Here is a 20,274-nt window from a genome sequence, read left to right as displayed (position 1 = left end):
TATAGATAATGTATCCTCGTCTTCAACAAAGTTAAAGGAAAATAGTTAAATCTGATGGTTTACGTCGTACCGTAAATTTCGTTCTTTTCTACAAATTTAATCTAAATATGAATGGATGAATAAAAATAAAACAACCAATAAATAAAACACAGAAAAACATATCAAGATTTTTATTTCTATTATTATTGTTTATGTACTCACACGAACTTAAAAACATCCTATAATGTTAGCGCTACATGTCCGAACTATACACATATTCATACATATTCAAAAAAACATCGGCTATTACATAATATAACATTAAAGACAATAATATCCAAAAAAAAATGAAATCTGCACGGCACACACGAATATGTTAATTATTATAAAATCGGTAGGTACAATCAACAATGTTATTTATGACTACCTAGCTTAAACATTTAAAATTTCTTAAGTAATAAGGCCTAATCATACTTGACAAGTCAGTTTGATTATCTACAAAACAATTTTTATTAAGGCAATGCAAGTGATTGCGTAAGATGCGAAAACGAGCAACGAAATCCCGTCTTGTCATTCAGTGATACTTAAATATAATAATTGCTGAATCCAACCAACCACCCGCCCCTTTTCCGTGTAATGCATTTTCAGTTAGTTCACCTATTACAGCCCATTCAAAATCAATGACAATGAGGTCCTTTTGTTCTCTACTAACTCCTGTTTAGAGTTTCGAATCTTTCTGTCGTATTTGAAGTTGGCTGTCAATGTAACATACGGAATCGAAGATGGCGGCATGACAACTACACCAAAAGTTTAACCTCTTCAGGAACGAATATTTTAAAGTACAAAAAATAACGAATTTAATTTATTCTTTATTGCGATTTGTTAATTTTATTTTGAAAACAATTCAATAAGTAAAAAAATTTAAAACAAAAATAGTGAATATTCATTGAACAAAATTTATGTCCACATTTGTTACCTTTTAGCCTAGTGAATATTCATTTAACAAAATTTATGTCCACATTTGTTACCTTTTAGCCTAGAGTTAAATATTAAAAATAAATAAAAAAAACCGTACATACCCAATTCCATGTATGCCAATAATACCCCTGAAGAGGTTAAAGTAATTTACATAACTAAGCACTCCTCTTTATTGTTTCATTAGTTAGATGATATTCGCGTACAAATCTATTTGTTTAATATTTAATTAAACCAGACAACATTATGTAATTGATTTTTTTAAAGATAACCATACAATAGACAAATAAAAAATTAAAAGTTAGACAATGCGTGACCTCTTGAAAATTTCCAATACTATTCTATTAATTTGTTTAGATTTCAATGAATCAATAGTGTTAGAGATATGAGGTCAAATATCAACTGTATTATGATTGATTACGTGTGATGAGCTCAAAATAATCGCTAAAGTAGATTTTTATTTAGACATACTGTTTTCGATCACACGATGTTACTACTTGATCGTAGAAGACGATGCTAGTTGCGTGTGAACTTGAAATATTTGGCAAATGAAATTGCATGTTTCTACAGTCTCATCATTCAAGAATCACGAATGTCGTACCTTTCAGGCTATGAACACATTATATTATTTTTAATTAAATGTTACCAACCATACATATACTATATTATTTAACTATATTCATAACCTTCATTAATAATAAATTTATTATTAATAAATATTAATTTTAACATTTTGTATTTAACTACATACTTATATTATATATAAAAAAACTACACTACAAATATTACTTTTATATTAATATTGCATAATTTATTGCAACTAAATTGTAATTAAAGAAAAATACTCTTCTTTTTAATACTTGTGATATTTATTTTTGAACGAATTTTAAGTATAACTATGCTAGGGTAAAAATATTCTTAATACAATTTGTCTTTGTTTATTTTTATAGTGATAAAGATAACGATTTTTTTTTATATTATGTGATTTCTATAAGTCCTTTTAACTTTTTTGTCTATATTCGAGTGATTGGTTTCCTATTTTAACTTATAAACTATTTTAGGAGTATCTAGATTAGATATTTAATAACAGATACAGACTTAATTATATACTAACTTAGTTATATACTAAGCACATTTTACTGTCGAAGGCCAACTACCTTTAGTTTTCATTTTAAAATATTCCGAGTTACGAATTTTCATGGTCGCTAATGAAGTATAAAGTAAATGTGCACATTTACCGGTAAAAGTGTACATTACCCAAGAGCGTACATTTGCCGTAACATATACATATATTAAGCACGAGATTTAGCCGTAGCTGAAAGAGCAAGCTTATATCTGGGTCATGATACTTCTTGAAAATATCATTCGTTTCTTTTGCTGATTTTTTTTATTTTTATTGCTTAGATGGGTGGACGAGCTCACAGCCCACCTGGTGTTAAGTGGTGATTTCGTATTTGCAACTAAACCATGAAACGGACACAAGAAATTACTAATTGCACAACTTATATTAAGTAAATAATACTTTAAGAGGTCGATCATAAAGATTTTTACTCTTATAGTCTCTAAGTACTAGACTATAGATATAATATAGATAAAGTTAATTAGATAAATATAAAGACAATTCCACTGGTTAGAATATCCTTGACAGAAGTGTTTTTGTGGCACTAATGAACTTAGGTGGCTTTGGGTGAACAAGCTTATGTCGCATTAAATATAATAGTTACCGGACATCACGACCTGATTCCTGTCATCCACCTTGAATCATGAGGTCTAATTGCCAATAGCATTGTATGAGGCCTAACCCACCTTACCAACCAGAACGCAACAGTTTTACCCCAGTTAAAGGTAGAATGCGATGTTTTTTTTTTTATTGCCTTTCTAGGCAGACGAGCATACGGCCCACCTGATGGTGAGTGGTTACCGTCGCCCATGGACTTCAGCAATGCCAAGGGCAGAGCCAAGCCGCTGCATAATCCCATATCCCATCACCAAAAAGGAAAAAAATATATATAGAAAAAATCAATACAAACACATCCTAAACGCATTTAAGTCTGTACTAATTCATTATTGGTAAAAATTAATTGTTTCCCTAAACCAATTGGTAAACGACTTTTTATGCCCTTCCCATAAAATCCACTCAATTGACTCTTTATTATGGAACATGAATCACTGCTTAAGCTATAATTATCAGTGTCCTCGTCTAAAATATGGCTATATAATTGTTTGTTGTTACATAATACATTTAATTTTATTATAGTGCAACAATAATATTAAACTCTTTTCCAATATTTAAGTTTATAAATATGTATATATCTTGTAAGCCATTAGTCGTTTCAATATGCATATTTTATTGCACTTATCGTATTAAACTAATTATGAAAAATAATATGAGTTTCATCGTTGGACACTAGGAAGTATTTGGAGTATTGAATTTTCACTCCGGAATCTAAACTATGATTAAATTCGAGTTAACTTATTGAGGTCACACTGAAAGTTGATTAAAGCGCCACCTACTTCGAATTTGTAAAAACCACTATTCATCGTTTTAGCGCGTGTTACAAATTTAATTAAGAATATTATCAAAAGCTGTATGTAACACGACAAAATATAAGTTTCTAGAATATTTTTTAATTTCGATGCAAATTTTGAACAAACGTTTTTTTTCAGCACCAAGCTATATTTCAATTGTCGAATTCTCAACTAATTTGAACAGTTTTTGGATCGAATTTGTTAATTTTCTTGAATCGGGTGTTGTAATGATACTGGGAAAACATTAACATAATGAAAAGCTTTAAAAAAAGAGCTTACACCTTATCTGTATTGAGAAGCGACTACTTAAGAAAATTAAGACAATAAAAGAACACAAACCGATTTCGCCTAACAACAAGAAATACGTAGGTAATATAATAATTATAATATTCTACTAACTACTACTACTACTACTACTACTAAAACGAAAAAACCTATCGCCTTCATCGTCGGCTTACGATTAAACTAGAAATCTTAACTTTATTACTAGTTAATGTCAATTAATTAAATCGCAGAACATTTAAGGCAACGCTTTGTACATTTTGTACATTTATATTTTTAGTAAACTATAAATATATATATAACGTTAATTAATATACATTTTCTCGTGAAATCAATTGGTTTTTTTTAAATATTATTTAACCATGGGCGAGGATCTCACAGCCCATAGATATTAAGCGAAAATTGGAATCAATACACTGGAGTAAGACAAGTGGGGGGGGGGGCAGGAGAGAAGGAGAGGGCAAGTTCTGGTGTCAGACTGTCCTAAGAACGGGATACGAAGGTTGGTACACTGGATCAGGAAGAAAAATCATTATACACCGTTCAATAGTAACACAAGAGATCTCTACTTTTTTCTTATCATTACTTATCAATTTCGACACGAAAAACTTAAGTTTTGTATTACTATGGACCGGGTATCTTTTCCTCATTCGACATTTTGAATACATTCACTGAACATACGACTCAAGCATAAATACTACTAGTGCCTATAACATTAACTAATGTGCGTATCATATATGCATTCGTTAACGCTTTACTCCAGAGACTAAGCACTCGAGTGTACAAACAAATACTTAGTGGAAAAATACTGAAATTATCATAATATGATATTATCTACTTTAAATTGACTAATTACAATATAAGGTTGTCGATGTGCACGACAATTAGCTAGCTAGACCTTCAATGCTCAGTCGCGGACCGCCGTTCTCATTGTGGAATCGAATTTTTATAAGAATTAAATTTTACACTTACTTTCAAAATAAATTATGCGGTATCAAAAAAATTTGATCCGTTAATAAATGAACTGGTTAGAAAAAAGGATGCGCATTTTTGTGTCATCATCGTCATTTATTTGGACGCGTGAGAGAGATGGTGAGGTTTTCTAGCGTGCTGAAACTATTTATAGCTCATACTGATTTTTTATACAAATATTCCTATTTCACTACATATATTAAGATTGTTACGCAGAAAACAATATACAGAACATGAGATGAAACATTCCTATTGTAACATTGACTAATTGCATCCAAATCAACACACACCGAATGAACAACGATCCCATGACCTACTTTCAGTTTACAATACTGAATGTTAAACGTTCTAGAACTTACCTCTTCGTTCCCGCGAAGCGAACCCGTCTGTTTTATTCGATTATTTATTTATATATTCATGTTCAGTCAAAGTTTCTATAAGCAACGTCTAACGACTACAATTATAACTAATTCAAATACAGTTACAATAATTATTTGGTGTGCATAATTATTACACACGTCCTTAGAAGTACTTGAATTTATTTTAAGCAATAACGCCTTTATTACATGCACGAGTACATAATGCGATTTTCATGTCATTGCGTCCGTCTATCTACATTACGGCACCTAAAGGCTTCGTCAAACAGAACGCGTACTTAGCGCCGCGTACTTAACGTCGCGCTCTTCTAATTGACTAGATGAGTCTAACGCTCCTTGACGCAACGCATTCGCCAAATCATAGTGCCTTACCATAGCAGTGTAAAAATTTAAAAGTATTAAGAAATCGAGTGATTCAGATGTGGCATTGTATAAGCATGGGTATTTTCTAACTATTTATATCATATTTTCGGGCATTATCTGGTATTTTAATACACATTCACTCGGACGCTAAAATAAAAAATGTAAAAAATTACAACGCCTGACGTCAAAGCGTCCTAACGCCGCGACAGAGCGCTGCGTACTTATAGCGCTGGGGCTCTGTGTGACGGTATGTTACCATAGTAGTACAACACATCTCGGCGTCATAGCGCGGCGTCAGCTTACTGCTCTGACGCGCGCTAATTACGCGTTCTGTTTGACGAAGGCTTAAGACTTCTAGTAGATTTAACAATCATTATTAATAAATACATCGCAAATTACGACCGAAGTCATCCAACCTTTCATAGCGCTTACTATATCGGAGCGATTCGTTAACAAAATTGAAGTTTTTATTTGTACATTACAAAGAACACGTCGACTTACGTCAATGTGCTTAGTGCGAGTTTTTTAACGTTCTCGATAGCGTCAAAGTTAACACAATTTGTTATGCATTTGTAACAGCGCCTCTAGCGGCAAACGTAGACAAACGTTCCAACTCCATATAAATAAGAGTTAACTTTTACGCTATCGAAAACGTTAAATAATTCGCAATAAGCACAATGAACTACATTCTCGATACCGTTCGCACAATCGAGCATTATAAAGTTACATAGCTTTGAATTCGTTTCTAAATATTTTAGTTTTATGTTTCCGCACTAGAATGTTCGAGATTTTAAGGCCACAACGATAGCTTAATTCTCTTAGATCTGGAAAAACCAAATACAATATATATATTTTGTAGTATCTATAAGTATGTAGATAATTTTACTAGTCCGCCATTTAAGAGTTACGCTTTCTGAGGTAGTTGCGTGATGCAGGCGAATAATAACTAAAAAGTTATTGACAAGACCGTACTACACACGAATTAAAGAAACCCAAACAAAATTTTCTAATAACAGCCACTGAGAACTATTTATTTTACATTAAAAAAAACGACCGAAACAGCTTATACCATCAAATCTCGTGTATACAAATTGTTTCTCAAAAACGAAAACAGATGGCAGCACTGCTAATTTTTTTATGACAACATGACAAAAATTACGTATCTTAATTCAAATTTAATTTTTCTTTTTTTTCGGTGTTAGCTGTAAATTGCCATTGTGAAATAATACAAATCACAGTGTATTTTTGTATTATTTTCGTTAGCGAATAAGGTTTTCCGTTCGCTTTAGGGCAATCGTTTATTCCCTAAACTATATTCTCATGTTTGTTGTGTGATAAATAGGCATTTTAATCTCAAGTCAGTTTAATTCCAAAACATTGATCAACTGCTCAGGAAGCGTCTCTTTTACATTGTTTTTTTAATTCAAAAAACAATAGTGCTGATTTTTTTTAACATATTGTAGTTGCATTCCCATTTTGACCAATATTTAAACTTTTTTCATATGAAACTCTTCAGTTTGCGTTTAATCAAATAATACAAATGTCAAAAAAATTCAACAATAAGATTAAATTTAAAATTACTTTGGTGTTACGCAAAATGGCCGACTTATAAAACTCATAGTACCCATTTAATACTTTCATAAATACTCCAGACTTAAGCGGCCGTTGTCGCGAATGCAAAGAACTAAATTAAATTTAGACATTACTTCACAGTGCCATATTTAAAAACTAATGCCCTGGTAAAAGCTAGCTAGAGGCGTTATTTAATTTTTCCCCTGCCTTTGTCACCTTAGCTGCCAGTTAATTATATTTTTCGTTCGTGAAACAAGCCTCGTGTCTGAAGTGCGTTTCGGATAGTAGATACGGTTAAACAACGAATATTCCGATGATGGGAAGCTGAAGTTCAGTATTTTGGCCTGTCCTGTATTCTGTTTGTTAAGAATCCGATACGGTACTGACTTCCTATGAAAGGTGGAACACACGCGTCACTGAAACGAAAAAAATACATTCACATATTTGTAGTGTTACGATTAGGGAGTTAAAACATCCTACGAATTCACGGTACGGCTACTTTTGATTATTATTCAAACGCTCCTGGTGAGTGAACGTTTTCAGTAGATATTAGTCATAAAAAATACACAGCCATTTATTAACATTTGTTAATGACTACAAGCAATAAAAATACTGGTAAAATCTACAATTAGCAGATTGATGTGGTGTTCGCCCAGGCTACTTGACTCTGGATTATTAGCATTTTTTAAACCCTTTGTCAATTTTATGACAAATAAATAAACTTATACCATTAAAATTTTCACTGTAAATATTGTCATTTACTATTCGTAAATCAATCAATTACAAAATCCATTATTTAAAATGTAAATTTACAATTATTAGGTAATTAATTAAGGTACACTTTACCTTGAATATCTGACTGAAAGAATTTGACGGTATGTGTTCCAAATAAATTAAGGTTAGCGTTGAAGAAATCCACTCTCTGTTTACGTTTCTATATAGTAAAGGTAGGTAGTAAAGAGAAAATATATATTCTCTATTTATAAATCTGAATATTTGAAATTCTCAATATTTCAAACAACAGTACCCAAGACCTTGAGCTTATAGAATTTAATTAAAAAAAAAAACAAAAAACACATTGAAAATATATATTTTGTAAATACGTTTTTATAAAATGTCTCATCAAGAGATAATCTTATTATTATATTCAATTATTTGAGCAATAACAAACGTGAGAATCACCAGTCTCGAGTCCTTACCTAAATATCACAGTACAGTATTGAGTATGAGCAAAAGCCTGTAGCTGGAGTGTAAGATAAATTTGCGCTTATAACAAAAGTTACATGTTACAGATAAATATGTACAAAAAAAATCCAACAAGTTTTTTTTTGATCTGTTTACATAAATTCGTTTCTACATATTAAAATACATGATTAACCACTATATTATTATAAGCTGATTGTACTAGAACAGTGGTCTCGAACTTTCTAAGGTTCGAACGATATAAGAGATTTACAGAACTTGATACATTTGCGAAACAAAATTATTGATTACAAAACCAGGTCAAAATAACAGACCACGACAACTGCCTTTTCAATCTGTACAATCAGCAAACAATAATACATCTAACTACGTGTGCAATTTCTATTTTAATATATCAGTGTTTTTCTTTCTTCTACAATTTACAATCACACATGCTTACCGAAGATCAGAAAACTAGTTAGTAATTTTAAATTATTCTACTCTAAAACTAAGCTAGAAAGATCAATGGCTATTGCAAATACTCGAACAATCTACAGTGAGATTTTAAGGATCTATTACGAATCAATAATTTCAATTTGCAAATTTTAAGCAGATTTCCATACAACGACTAACCTCAATTTACACAAAGCCGTTACGAATGGGGTTATCAATATATCAATTGCTAGAACAAATTTCTGATGGCTACCTCCTCGTTTCCGGGTTCGCTCTCGAACTCAAGTTTGACGTCATTTGTCAGTTCTTCAACGTCAACTTCGTTCTCGGATGCGTTCAACATGTTAAGCGTTACCTGAAAGAAATGCGTTTACAATTTAATCATACTACAGTAGTTTTATAACCGTTTTAAATTCGTGTAAAGCTCCGGATCCAACGACCGATTTGTATTTAGAGGCCTGTATAAAATCGCGCAATAAGGCCCTCAATTTGAATCTAAGCTTAACACGAACATAGCAAACGAACAAGATTCACACGATGCTCCTATATCACAATCCTCTTTCCCCGCATTTAATTCTGAATATCAATAACTTTCTATCTATTGGAGGCTTGCATTGCCGGCCACTGATTTATCTTTGAGCATCCTGGTGTGGCTACAGCCTTCAAATAGGGTTTATAGATTTAAATTTTATTAAGCTTATTAAGTTAAGCATTCATAGACTCGTTTGTGACGGCGTCGCAATTTGACCATCTTTGAAAACTTATCAGCTATTTGACTCTCTACCGAAGAACTTCAGATATCATTAGTTTGGATTACGGACATTTAGGTTATCTGAGTTTACGAAAGGACTTTTGGTGTTTTTTTTTTAGTTTCATTTAATTTTATATTGGAACTGCTCTCGGAAATTGTCTAGAAATTCGGGTCACTCATTAGCTCGGAAGCACCCTGTTCGTCTAAAATGCATTTTTCTGTGTCTATGAGTGACAAAAACCATTCCCCAAAACGTGGACAAAATTTTTCACCGCCCTTAACTGTCAAATAAAAAAAATTGACCACAGTATTTAATAAGCAATGAGAGAAACGGACAGAACCATCCATTGAGAGGATCGCATGCTGACTTCGTGCAATATTGTAATACCTATATACATGCAATTTATAATCCCACACCTTCATCATAATTGTACAAGACCTATGCATTTGCATGCTTATAAATCTGCAATCTGTCTATTTTAATTTTTTACCCCAAAAATAGTTTATGTAAAAGTAATTTGTAACAGTCTAACAATAACCTACTTATTATAGTGGTCCAGCTTTATAACATTAAGATCATTATGATAATAATCTAGATAATTTAAATGATAGCACTGGTGAAAAGGCATATTGAAGGTCACAAAGAATTCATACTATACTGCATATATCACTTGCATAATGCATAGCAATTATGCATTCGTTTTTCAGGAGTAAGATGGCCATTATTATAGTGCAACTTGTGTCTGTCATGTAGTAGCCCACTTAAAACCCGGTGAAGTTGTCTTCAAACTAAAGCAAAGTTTTATATCTTAGCGCATTAACCGAACACTAAGTTGCCTTTAAGTACTGATATTTAAGTTCTATACAGATAACGATCTTAAAACGATAACAACTTTGTGACAGGCTCTAACTAAACAAGCGTTGCCATATTAAAATATATAAAACTAACTGATAAGTAACACATAACACAAATAAAACTCCTATTAAGCAATATTTCATTCTATTTTAAACTTATTTACTCATTCTCTCATTTCTGTAATCATGCTTAGAAAATCACCGAGCTAAGCCAAAATAAATTTACTACAAGAATATCTTATCTGGTTTAAGTAAGTAAACAAAAATTCAGATGCAAAATGATTTATAATCAGACTTTTGGTGATCACTTTTGTGCATATAGTGGTCTGTACTGTTCATATGCTTTATATGAAATCTTCAAAATTATTATAAAATATTTTAGAACTACTATTATCACTAATGTAGTTTAGTTTTTATACAGGTTTTATTGGAATTTCTGGAATATGAAGGCCAGTCATGATGACTTTCTTAAGACATTAACTCATAGTAAAAAGGGCAGTGGGAGAATGTCTACAAGTATATAATATTGCCTTTGGCCTACATCAAAATAATAATATACTGCTATTTTAGCAAAGGCATCTTAACTCCTTAAATAAGTTTTAAATATATAACTCCATTAGCTACAAGTACTCAATGAGTAATCAATGAGAGCAAAATTAAACAATCATTTTTCTACTGCAAATAACGTAATTAGTAAATTTTAATTATTTTTAATTGTTATACTGAGTTAAGTACTAATACGATCATGAACGTAATAATATGTCAAAAAATGATTGTTTTTGAATAGATAAAGATATCAATGCCATTGACTATAAAACCAGTGCATAAAATTGCAATAAGCATCCACTATACTGGCAGGAACAAGCTATCTTCTTATATATGTGATAGATAAGTGACTGTGCCATTTTTGTGTAATTAGTGAATTTCTGAACCTCGGCATTGTTTCCTATCACTGACTGCGGGATGATGGCAGCCAGTGGGGATGCTACCTGGGATTGTGGCTGACCCATATTTCCTGTTGTGCCGCTTACCTGTCTCACAGGTATACCTGCGTCTTCAAAAGCTTTCTTCTTCAACGTTGATCGAATTTGATTTCTAGAACGACAGGATATTTATGTTATTAACTGCCTACAGATTTGAAAATTATTTATGATATTTTAAATTGTGCTAAATGACCAATGACAAAAATAATGAGCTATCCCTCTTATTTGCGTTTTTTTGGTGTAAATATAGAGCATGATTGTGAAATTAACTATGGAGTGTATACAAATTGAATATGAGTGACTTACACTGTCCTATTCTTAATGTGTTGACTGAGTTTATTCAGGTCTACTGCAAATCTATGTACACAATTGCGCAGCATTTCTATTTCTTCTTCAGTCCATTTACCTCTGAAATTATGATGAATATATTCAGATAACTGTTTATTTAAAAAAAGGCCCATCTAAATAGAGCTTTATAAGACTATAACCAGAACATATTTTGCTGTAAGTTGAGCATTTACCTCACCAAATGTAGCAAGATTTGAAATAATTAATTGTTCTTTATTGTTAAAATGAAGGAGTTACTAGAAAAAGGCTAATGGTATGATTACTATACAGTACATATACATGTGTAATGCTTACGTTACTGAGGTTTAGTACTTGGTAGTGTACTTGGTAGTTCTAGGTACTAAGTATACACCTAGTAATAGAATTCTTAGTCCAGATGAAACACCTTTTGAAATTGTTTTATTGTGATAACATATATTAATGATTAATAATGTCTAACATCTTAATGGCCATCAAATTTGAGTTTTAAATTTTTTGTTAAATTTTTGTTACCAGTATCTTGGTTTGTGATTTCCTACAAATCATAATTTAAAACAATTGTATTTTTTTAATGGCCCTATGGGCTGTAGCACAATTTCCCATGAATAAGATAAAGTCCTCTGAAAAATTAACCAAAATTTATGGACCTAAACATTCAATCTTGTTGATGATATCACCAACCTATTAGCTAACCTCAGATTGTACTTTTTAAAGGGAAAGTGCAATGATGCAAATTCAATTCAAAGCATTTTTTTGAATCTGTAAGTCAGCATTGTTCTGTACAGCATAAGTCAATATTTAGGAATCCATTGGTTGTAAATATTTTTTTGTTTAGATAAATTGATGATCTGACAGCCCACCTGGTGCTAGGTGATTACCGACCTTGGTTAAGACATCAACAATGAAAATTTCACCACCTATTGTTAGAAATATGTTTGAAAGTATCTGTTTATGTTATAAAACAGTCCGTACCCCACCTTACAAACCGAAACAGTCGACTGCTTCAGGGCAGAAATAGGCTGTGTCTGGCAGTGCTAATGCTGGTACTAACCCACACGGGCTCACAAGATGCTCTACCACCAGTAATTATTAAAATTTTATTGGAGTTTACTCCTTTAGAATCGATTTACATATATAGGCCCGGGGTATGAAAATTATGGGGACCAAAATCGTACTAGCATGTCACACGAAATGCGTTATGCGCCTGATTGCGCATGTCACACGAAATGCGTTATCGCAGGTGACGCCGGGCTGCTGCGCCGGCAGTCCGCCACAAAGCCTCGTACTGATCGCGCGTTTCTCTCATTATTGTATTTTCATATATTTGTTAGTCGTTTGTTTTGTGTCTCGTTAATTTGTTAATAATCTGTAGTGTATCGTGTTGTCGTAATATAGAACTATTTCTCGTATTGTTTCGTTTAATTTTTTATATCCAGTAAACTCCAGTCGTGCGTCGGAGCGGACACACACACTTTTTTTTTTTGGTGGGTTTTCTTTTTATACTTTATGTTATTCCTTCATTGTGGAATTTACTCATGAATGTTATTATAAAACAGGTTCAGCCCCCACCAGGCTCCAGCTCCAGGTTTAGGTTTAGGTCCCACTTTTCTTGAAAGCATGACATAGACATGTATAGACAAGGTAGTAAATACCTAGGCATAATTAAATTCTAAATATTTTTATAGAAGTTTCAGACTATAATTGTACCATAGTCCAAAGAAAAGAATTATAATAATGAATTTGTACAATAATTATGGTTGCAATTGATTCAGTTATAGATGGTGTAAATGAACTGATATCGATCATCTACAAGTAATCAACAATTTGTAATTTGGTGGTGTGCGATGTGGAGAGCCTGTTGATTTTTTAAAGAAAAAAATATTACAATTTTTTCAAACTGACACGATACAGTTTGGTCGAGGAGGGTTTAAAAGAAAACGATATAATTATTATGATCATTTTCGGAGTAAAACTTGATATTTTTTATTTATGCAATCCTGGTATAAGCTTTCAATTTTAAAAATGATTTACTCACCCCGGCTGCGAATCTCCCATGGGATGAAGAAGCATTGTCATCTCTGATAATTTATTGAATGCAGTTCCCGCCTCTCTAAAAATTTCCCCAACCTATAATTATTTTAACGTTTGTAGTCCACTCATCTAATACGATAATTCCGTTAACCCAGACATCAAAATACTTACTTTAGCTGCAGAATTATTCATTTTTTGATAATTTATTGCAAAAAAATGCTTAATGCCAAACTACATATAACCAAAATCCAAAATCATAGATTAGATATTAAGTGTATAATCTATGGAATAGACATTAGACACATAATATATGTCCAAAATTATGAAGGAAGATTTTTTGTAAGACTTTTTATGACCTGATAACTAAGACCTTTGGGTCAAGTCTTATTTTAATTTTAATGATAGCTTTTATAAATGAATAATGATAGAAATGAAATGAAGTTGACTAATATGAAACATGGCATGAAATGAAATGAAAACGAAATGAAATGAGATGAGATGATATGGGATGAAGTATAATCTCAGTAAAATGGTGGTCATTTACTAAGACTTTTTCAGTGGACTTTTTAAAGTATCCCAATAGTTTACGTTCAGCGGCTTAGTTTCATTTTCCCACATTTGTGCACTTTCGCAGATACTAAACAGTTAGTAAACCACCGTTTTTAGACATTTAAATCTGAATAAACACTAATTAAACAAAATAAAACAAATCACACAACTTCACTCCTCGCATTCCCGCCAACAAGTCCTTACGAAGGCAGAGAAACGTCCTGGGTAACTTAAGCTTTCCGTGTAACATGAGCCCACTTACTCACTTTTTACATATCTATTGTTTTATTTCCAAACTAGATTCATTTTACTATAGACTTTGAAATTTTTAATTAAGAGGTTTATTATTGAACGAAGAAAGCGCGCCAAAATTTGATATTTGTCAGCAAAATTTTTCTTTCTTGAGTTCGATTGTGAAATGGTAGGGGTGTGACAAATGAAACATCGCTGCAAAGTTTTTTATATTCGTACTCAAAAGTTTCAAAGGTAAGTTTGTACTTTTTATAATAAGTAAATGTTGCAGATGTAGTTTCATAAAAAATCTATATAATCTATATAGTTGTATACGTGCTTGTCTTGATTTTAATTCGTTGTGTGAATATTTGTGCTAATATGGGTAACTTTAACCCGGGCAACAGTTAAAAATAAGCTGAAGAATGTGTCAAGAACATTCGAGAACTGCTAGAAGCTTCCACGGTGACTAACTGATGTAAGCTTCTTAGTTGAAATTATCAGCCATAAGTTGACGTCATTGTCAATCTGTTTTATTAGTTATTTGTCAATGTATCTAATGTAATCAAAGCAAATTTTACTGTTAATTTTAGCTTATTAAAACCTTATATTCAGTAAAGGTTTTCTCTTATTACAATTTAATAAGCTAAATAAATAAAAAAATGGATAGATATCTCCGCCCTGAAAGGTTTGATATCGACCCGTCAGATAGCTCTAGTACGAGAGCTTGGATACACTGGCGTAAAACTTTCGAAAACTTTCGAAAACTTCATTTTCGTGCAGAAGCCGACCGCTCCAGAAACAGATGCACAGTTGGTTCCTCCGCCAGAAAAATGGGACAGCATAAAGTTTCAACTTTTGGTAAACCATATATCACCAAATATCTACACATATATAAGCGAAGCTACGAACTACGAAGAAGCGATCACAATACTGCAAAAACTGTAATCCGATGCCTCCAATGAACACTACGCTAACTCCAAATTCGTAGATTTACAGGAGGAGCGTTTAAACGAAAAAAGTTGTTAAAATCTGTATTATTGCAGATATATTTATGGTTTTTTTGTGTAACTAGCTGATTTACTCTTGCTTCGAACCCCACCAATAATCATTAATTGTAATACTTTTAACCTAGTGAAGCGATTTGCGTGAAAAACGACAATTTCAAAATTTTGAGTTAGAGTAGTTTTCATTGGAGGCATCGAGTATGTAAAACAAAAAAATCTGATTTTTGCTAGACACATGTTAGCAACAAGAAAACAACGACCAGAAGAAAGTATTGACACATATTTACATGCTTTGAAACTACTTTCTAAATATTGTGATTTTGTGGCTGTTGATGCAGAAACAAACAAAAACGATAGCGTACATGATGCTTTCATATCCGGTATATCATCGCATAAAATCAGACAAAGGCTTTTAGAAAACTTAACTCTAACACTTGATCAAGCTTACAACCAAGCACTCTCTCTAGAAACTGCAGAGATCAACTCTCAAAACTTCAATACTGTCTCTTTAAATGCTGTTGCTCCAACCAGAACCAACGTTAGTCTCTTCGAAATCACAAGCTCTGCACAACGAGACCTGCTCTTCTGTTAATAATCCTCGGCGACAAAAATGTTTCTTTTGTGGGGGTCAAATACATCCTCGTAAGAACTGCCCTGCATTTGAAAAGACTTGTCAGCTCTGCAACAAGAAAGGGCACTTTGCCACTGTTTGTAGAAGCTCTTCTAAATCTACAAATTCTGTGGTAGTAGGTACTGAAGATCTTTCCGCTTGTATCACAGCAGCGTCACCTTCTTCATTACGTAAAGCTACTGTACCCGCTTATATTCGAGGAATAAGAGCAGAAGCACTTCTCGACACCGGCAGCTCCATCAGTTTTATAAATGACAACTTTGCAAGACTATGCGGGTTAAAAAGAAAATCCTGCAATCAGACTATTTCTATGGTCTCTCTTAATTATAATTCACAAGTAGAAGGTCAAACTTGGCAAACCCTGAAAATCGGAAATCATAGATATGATAATGTGAATCTTCATAGCGTGAAAAATCTTTGTGCTGATATAATTATCGGCCATAACGTCCTCAAAGAACATTCATCGCTAGAGTTTTCTTTCGGTGGGCCAAAACATCCACTTCAAGTATGTAACCTAGCTGAAGCATCAGTACCAGCTGTACCGTTTTTTGCGAATGTATCTCCCAACTGCAAACCTATTGCAATAAAGTCTCGAAGGCACAACAAAGAGGAAAGTGAATTTATTAAAGAAGAAAAAACCAGAAACCTTATAGCAGAGGGCGTGATTGAAGAAAGTAAATCACCGTGGAGGGCCCAAGTACTAATAACAAAAAGCGAAACTCATAAAAAAACGCCTTGTAATTGATTACTCTCAGACAATTAATCGTTACACAGAACTCGACGCGTACCCTTTACCAAACATTGAGGACCTAGTTTCGAAAGTGGCAAAGAATACATTTTTCAGCCTAATAGACCTGATAAACGCGTACCATCAAGTACCTATACTACCCAAAGAAAGGAAATTTAGCGCTTTTGAGGCACTGGGAAATTCGTACCAGTTTAGGCGTATTCCTTTTAGAGTAACAAATGGTGTTACGAGCTTCCAACGAATAATCGATTGGATTATAAGAAAAGAGAAGCTTCAAAACACATATGCGTATCTTGATGATATAACTATTTCTGGCCGTACTCTTGAAGAACACGATCATAACTTAGAAAGTTTTATGAATGCCGCAAAGAAATACAGTTTAACACTGAGTATACAAAAATGCAAATTTTCTCAAAAGTCAATTAATATTCTAGGCTATAATATTCAAAACCACATAATTAAACCTGACAATGAGCGACTCAAGCCACTGATTAATTTACCTCCACCAAGCGATTTACCGACCTTAAGAAGGACACTCGGCATGTTCGCACATTATTCTAAGTAGATTTCAAAATTTTCTGAACGGATCCACTCACTTGCTAATACGACGATTTTTCCACTCACAAGCGAGCAAATTAAATGTTTCGAAGGCTTGAAAAATGATATCGCAAAGTCTTCTATACATGCAATTGATGAAAATAAACCTTTTACAGTGGAAACCATCGATATATTACCACTAGATCCCGCGTAAAGGCGTCAAAAGTAACCAAACAAAACTGTGCTTAGATTCATATTAAGCACTGTTTTGCCGTCAGTGTCACGCCGACCGTCGAGTGGAACGATCCTAAAATGCGCTGTAAAAAGATGTAAAAAACACGTTTATAAAGAGAAAACAACATGAAATTTAGTATTTTTGGTAAGTTTTATAATTTTTATTAACAGATAGTGATAAATATTTGAAATAAATCAGTTATTCTTACCAAATTAGTACTTCAAGAAATTAAATCCTATTATTTTGCTTCGCAGTTATTTCTTTCGCACACATAATAACGGTTACATGCAAGACAAGGATGAAATAGGGCTATTTCAGAACAAGTGTAGTGGAGTCACATAATAATTTATTTTTTTATTATTTTTTATTGCTTAGATGGGTGGACGAGCTCACAGCCCACCTGGAGCTAAGTGGTTATACTGGAGCCCATAGACATCTACAGCGTATTTACGTTGCCATTTGCGCATTTGCGCCACCCACCTTGAGATATAACTTCTAAGGTCTCAAGTATAGTTACAACGGCTGCCCCACCCTTCAAACCGAAATGCATTACTGCTTCACGGCAGAAATAGGCGGGGTGGTGGTACCTACTCGTGCGGACCCACAAGAGGTCCTACAACCAGTAATTATGCAAATTATTTTGCGGGTTTGATTTTTATTACACGATGTTATTCGTTCACCGTGGAAGTCAATTGTGAACATTTGTTAAGTACGTATTTCATTAGAAAAATTGGTACCCGCCTGGGATTCGAACACCCCGTGTATCGCTAGATCAGATACGAATGCAACAGACGTCTGTACAATGGACGGCGAAGTGAAATCTGTAAACTGGAATTTGTTTTTACATTTTTACAGATTTAATAACAGAGTAATAAAAGAAAAAAGAAGCAACAATTATTTCAAACCTAATTGCTCCAGTGTGGTTTGTGCAGACCATTTTACCGAATCTGACATGTATTTAATAAATAAAACAATTTGATGGGGATTATGTTTTTGTGATTTAAAAAGCTCTTATCTATTTTCCCCACCGATGTGCAAGGTACAATATAGCTAACTCAGGTATAATTATCTATAGTTATACAATATTTGTTGTTAATCATATGGAATTAAATTGAAAAAATTGAAAAAATTGAATGAATATGAATTAAAAAAACATAATAAAAAATAAATTACTCAAAATATTCTTACAAAAAAAGTATAAAGTGCGACTCCGTAATACTCTGTTCGGAGCAGTAAAGTCTTAATATTGTAAGTTTAAAAGGGCGTAAGTAAAATGCTATGCGTGTAAATTTTTGCTATATTTTTAAGGGGATAAGGTTAAATTTGGAATAAAAGTTATTGTAAAAAACTATCTTTTTCTGTCATTTATGGCGTAAAGTCGTAAGTGAATGTTAAAATAATCTAAACTGCACTTTATTGCTTGGGGAAAAGGCATAGTTTAGGTTACAATTATTATATTATACATCGTTTTTCTCCACTTGATGGTGTAGTCAGATCAGTTAGTCGATGCCATTTTTGTGTTTGGTTTTTGTATGTGATGCGTTATCTAGTGGTAATATATCGATGGTGGAAACTGACGTTTCCGATCATTCCATTGCAGCAGTACTTACGCAAAATTCTAGACCAGTGGCGTTTTTCTCAAGAACGTTAAATTCAAGGGAACAAAACCATTTCGCCATTGAAAAAGAAGCGTACGCCATTGTGGAATTATTGAAGAAATGGAGACATTTCCTTATTGGTAGACACTTTAAGTTGGTAACTGACCAACGCTCGGTTTCTTTTATGTTTAATATGAAACATTCAAATAAGATAAAGAATGAAAATATTCAAAGATCGCGACTGGAACTTGCTGCTTTCAAATACGATATTATATACAGACCGGGGAAAGAGAACTATGCTGCTGATGCACTATCCCGAGTTTGTGCCACTGTAGAAACACGTACTGCAAAACTTTTCTCGCTGCATGAGGCTCTTTGTCATCCAGGGGTAACAAGAATGTTTCACTGAGTTCGCTCTAAAAACCTTCCCTATTCTATTGAAGAAGTCAGAACAATGACAAAATCATGTCGAACCTGCTCTGAAATAAAACCTAGATTCTTCCGAAATACCTTTGATGACCAGAGGAAACTTGTTAAAGCGACGGCTGCTTTTGAACGCCTTAGCATAGATTTTAAAGGACCAGTTCCAACAAATAATAACAACAAATTCATACTTACCGTGATTGACGAATTTTCACGTTTCCCGTTTGCATTCCCATGCTCAGATGTAAGCTCGAAAACAGTGATTAAACATCTTAGCAACTTGTTTATGATATTTGGCATGCCTTCTTACGTTCATTCAGATCGCGGAACAGCATTTCTTTCTGCTGAAGTACAGGAATTTTTTACCCTTTACCCAAACACTCCTCGAAAAACCATTATATCCAAAGAAACTGACCGTATGGTGAGGTTTGTGGTCGGGCGGAATCATCGGCCCGTATTTTTTCGAAAATGAGCAAGGAAACGCCGTCACCGTGAATTCTTTGCGCTACCAAACCATGATAACCAATTTTTTGTAGCCACAAATGGCTAATGTTGACATTAGTGACCTTTGGTTCCAACAAGACGGCGACAAGTCACACAGCCGGCCAAACAATTCATTTATTGTATGAGAAACTTCCCGGTCGCGTAATTTCTCGATTTGGCGATGTCAATTGGCCACCTCGT

At 33.2% G+C, this 20,274-nt stretch overlaps 1 protein-coding gene, 1 long non-coding RNA gene and 1 other non-coding gene across 10 annotated transcripts; 2 read left to right on the top strand and 1 right to left on the bottom strand.

Moving 5' to 3' along the window:
- Positions 1 to 155: 155 nt before the first annotated feature.
- LOC101738367 (chromatin complexes subunit BAP18) lies at positions 156 to 13,954 on the bottom strand. Of its 8 annotated transcripts, none has more exons than XM_012696339.4 (6): positions 13,803 to 13,948; positions 13,636 to 13,727; positions 11,580 to 11,681; positions 11,223 to 11,385; positions 8,865 to 9,039; positions 156 to 7,465 (listed from the first exon to the last, which is right to left on the bottom strand). In XM_012696339.4, the coding sequence occupies exons 1-5, from the start codon at positions 13,821 to 13,823 to the stop codon at positions 8,914 to 8,916; spliced, it is 504 nt and encodes a 167-aa protein (XP_012551793.1). In that variant the 5' UTR covers positions 13,824 to 13,948; the 3' UTR covers positions 156 to 7,465; positions 8,865 to 8,913. The 8 variants fall into 8 exon arrangements, with proteins under 8 accessions (XP_012551793.1, XP_004933184.1, XP_037867791.1 ...); XM_004933127.5 differs by having other exon boundaries at positions 8,938 to 9,039; XM_038011863.2 differs by having other exon boundaries at positions 8,938 to 9,039; positions 11,280 to 11,385.
- A 2,132-nt stretch (positions 13,955 to 16,086) lies between these two features.
- On the top strand, positions 16,087 to 16,180 carry Mir2814-2 (microRNA mir-2814-2). Its single transcript, NR_107411.1, has one exon. It is a non-coding gene; the product is annotated as a microRNA mir-2814-2 (primary transcript).
- Positions 16,181 to 17,527: 1,347 nt separating this feature from the next.
- LOC119629024 (uncharacterized) lies at positions 17,528 to 18,554 on the top strand. Its single transcript, XR_005245124.2, has 2 exons — positions 17,528 to 17,713; positions 18,425 to 18,554. It is a non-coding gene; the product is annotated as an uncharacterized LOC119629024 (long non-coding RNA).
- Positions 18,555 to 20,274: the final 1,720 nt, after the last annotated feature.

The sequence above is a fragment of the Bombyx mori genome, chromosome 1 (genome assembly GCF_030269925.1).
Source record: "Bombyx mori chromosome 1, ASM3026992v2".
Lineage (NCBI taxonomy): Eukaryota > Metazoa > Arthropoda > Insecta > Lepidoptera > Bombycidae > Bombyx > Bombyx mori.
The sequence above is the reverse complement of the archived record's forward strand: the minus strand, read 5'-3'. Positions and strand labels throughout refer to the sequence as shown.

What these genes read in the sequence shown, in the direction of transcription:
- LOC101738367 (XM_004933126.5), bottom strand. Translation starts at nt 13,823, where the DNA reads ATGAATAATTCTGCAGCTAAA. An exon ending in TGAATAATTCTGCAGCTAAA is followed by an intron (nt 13,728 to 13,802) that starts GTAAGTATTTTG and finishes AAATAATTATAG; the next exon opens with GTTGGGGAAATTTTTAGAGA. An exon ending in ATGGGAGATTCGCAGCCGGG is followed by an intron (nt 11,682 to 13,635) that starts GTGAGTAAATCA and finishes TCATAATTTCAG; the next exon opens with AGGTAAATGGACTGAAGAAG.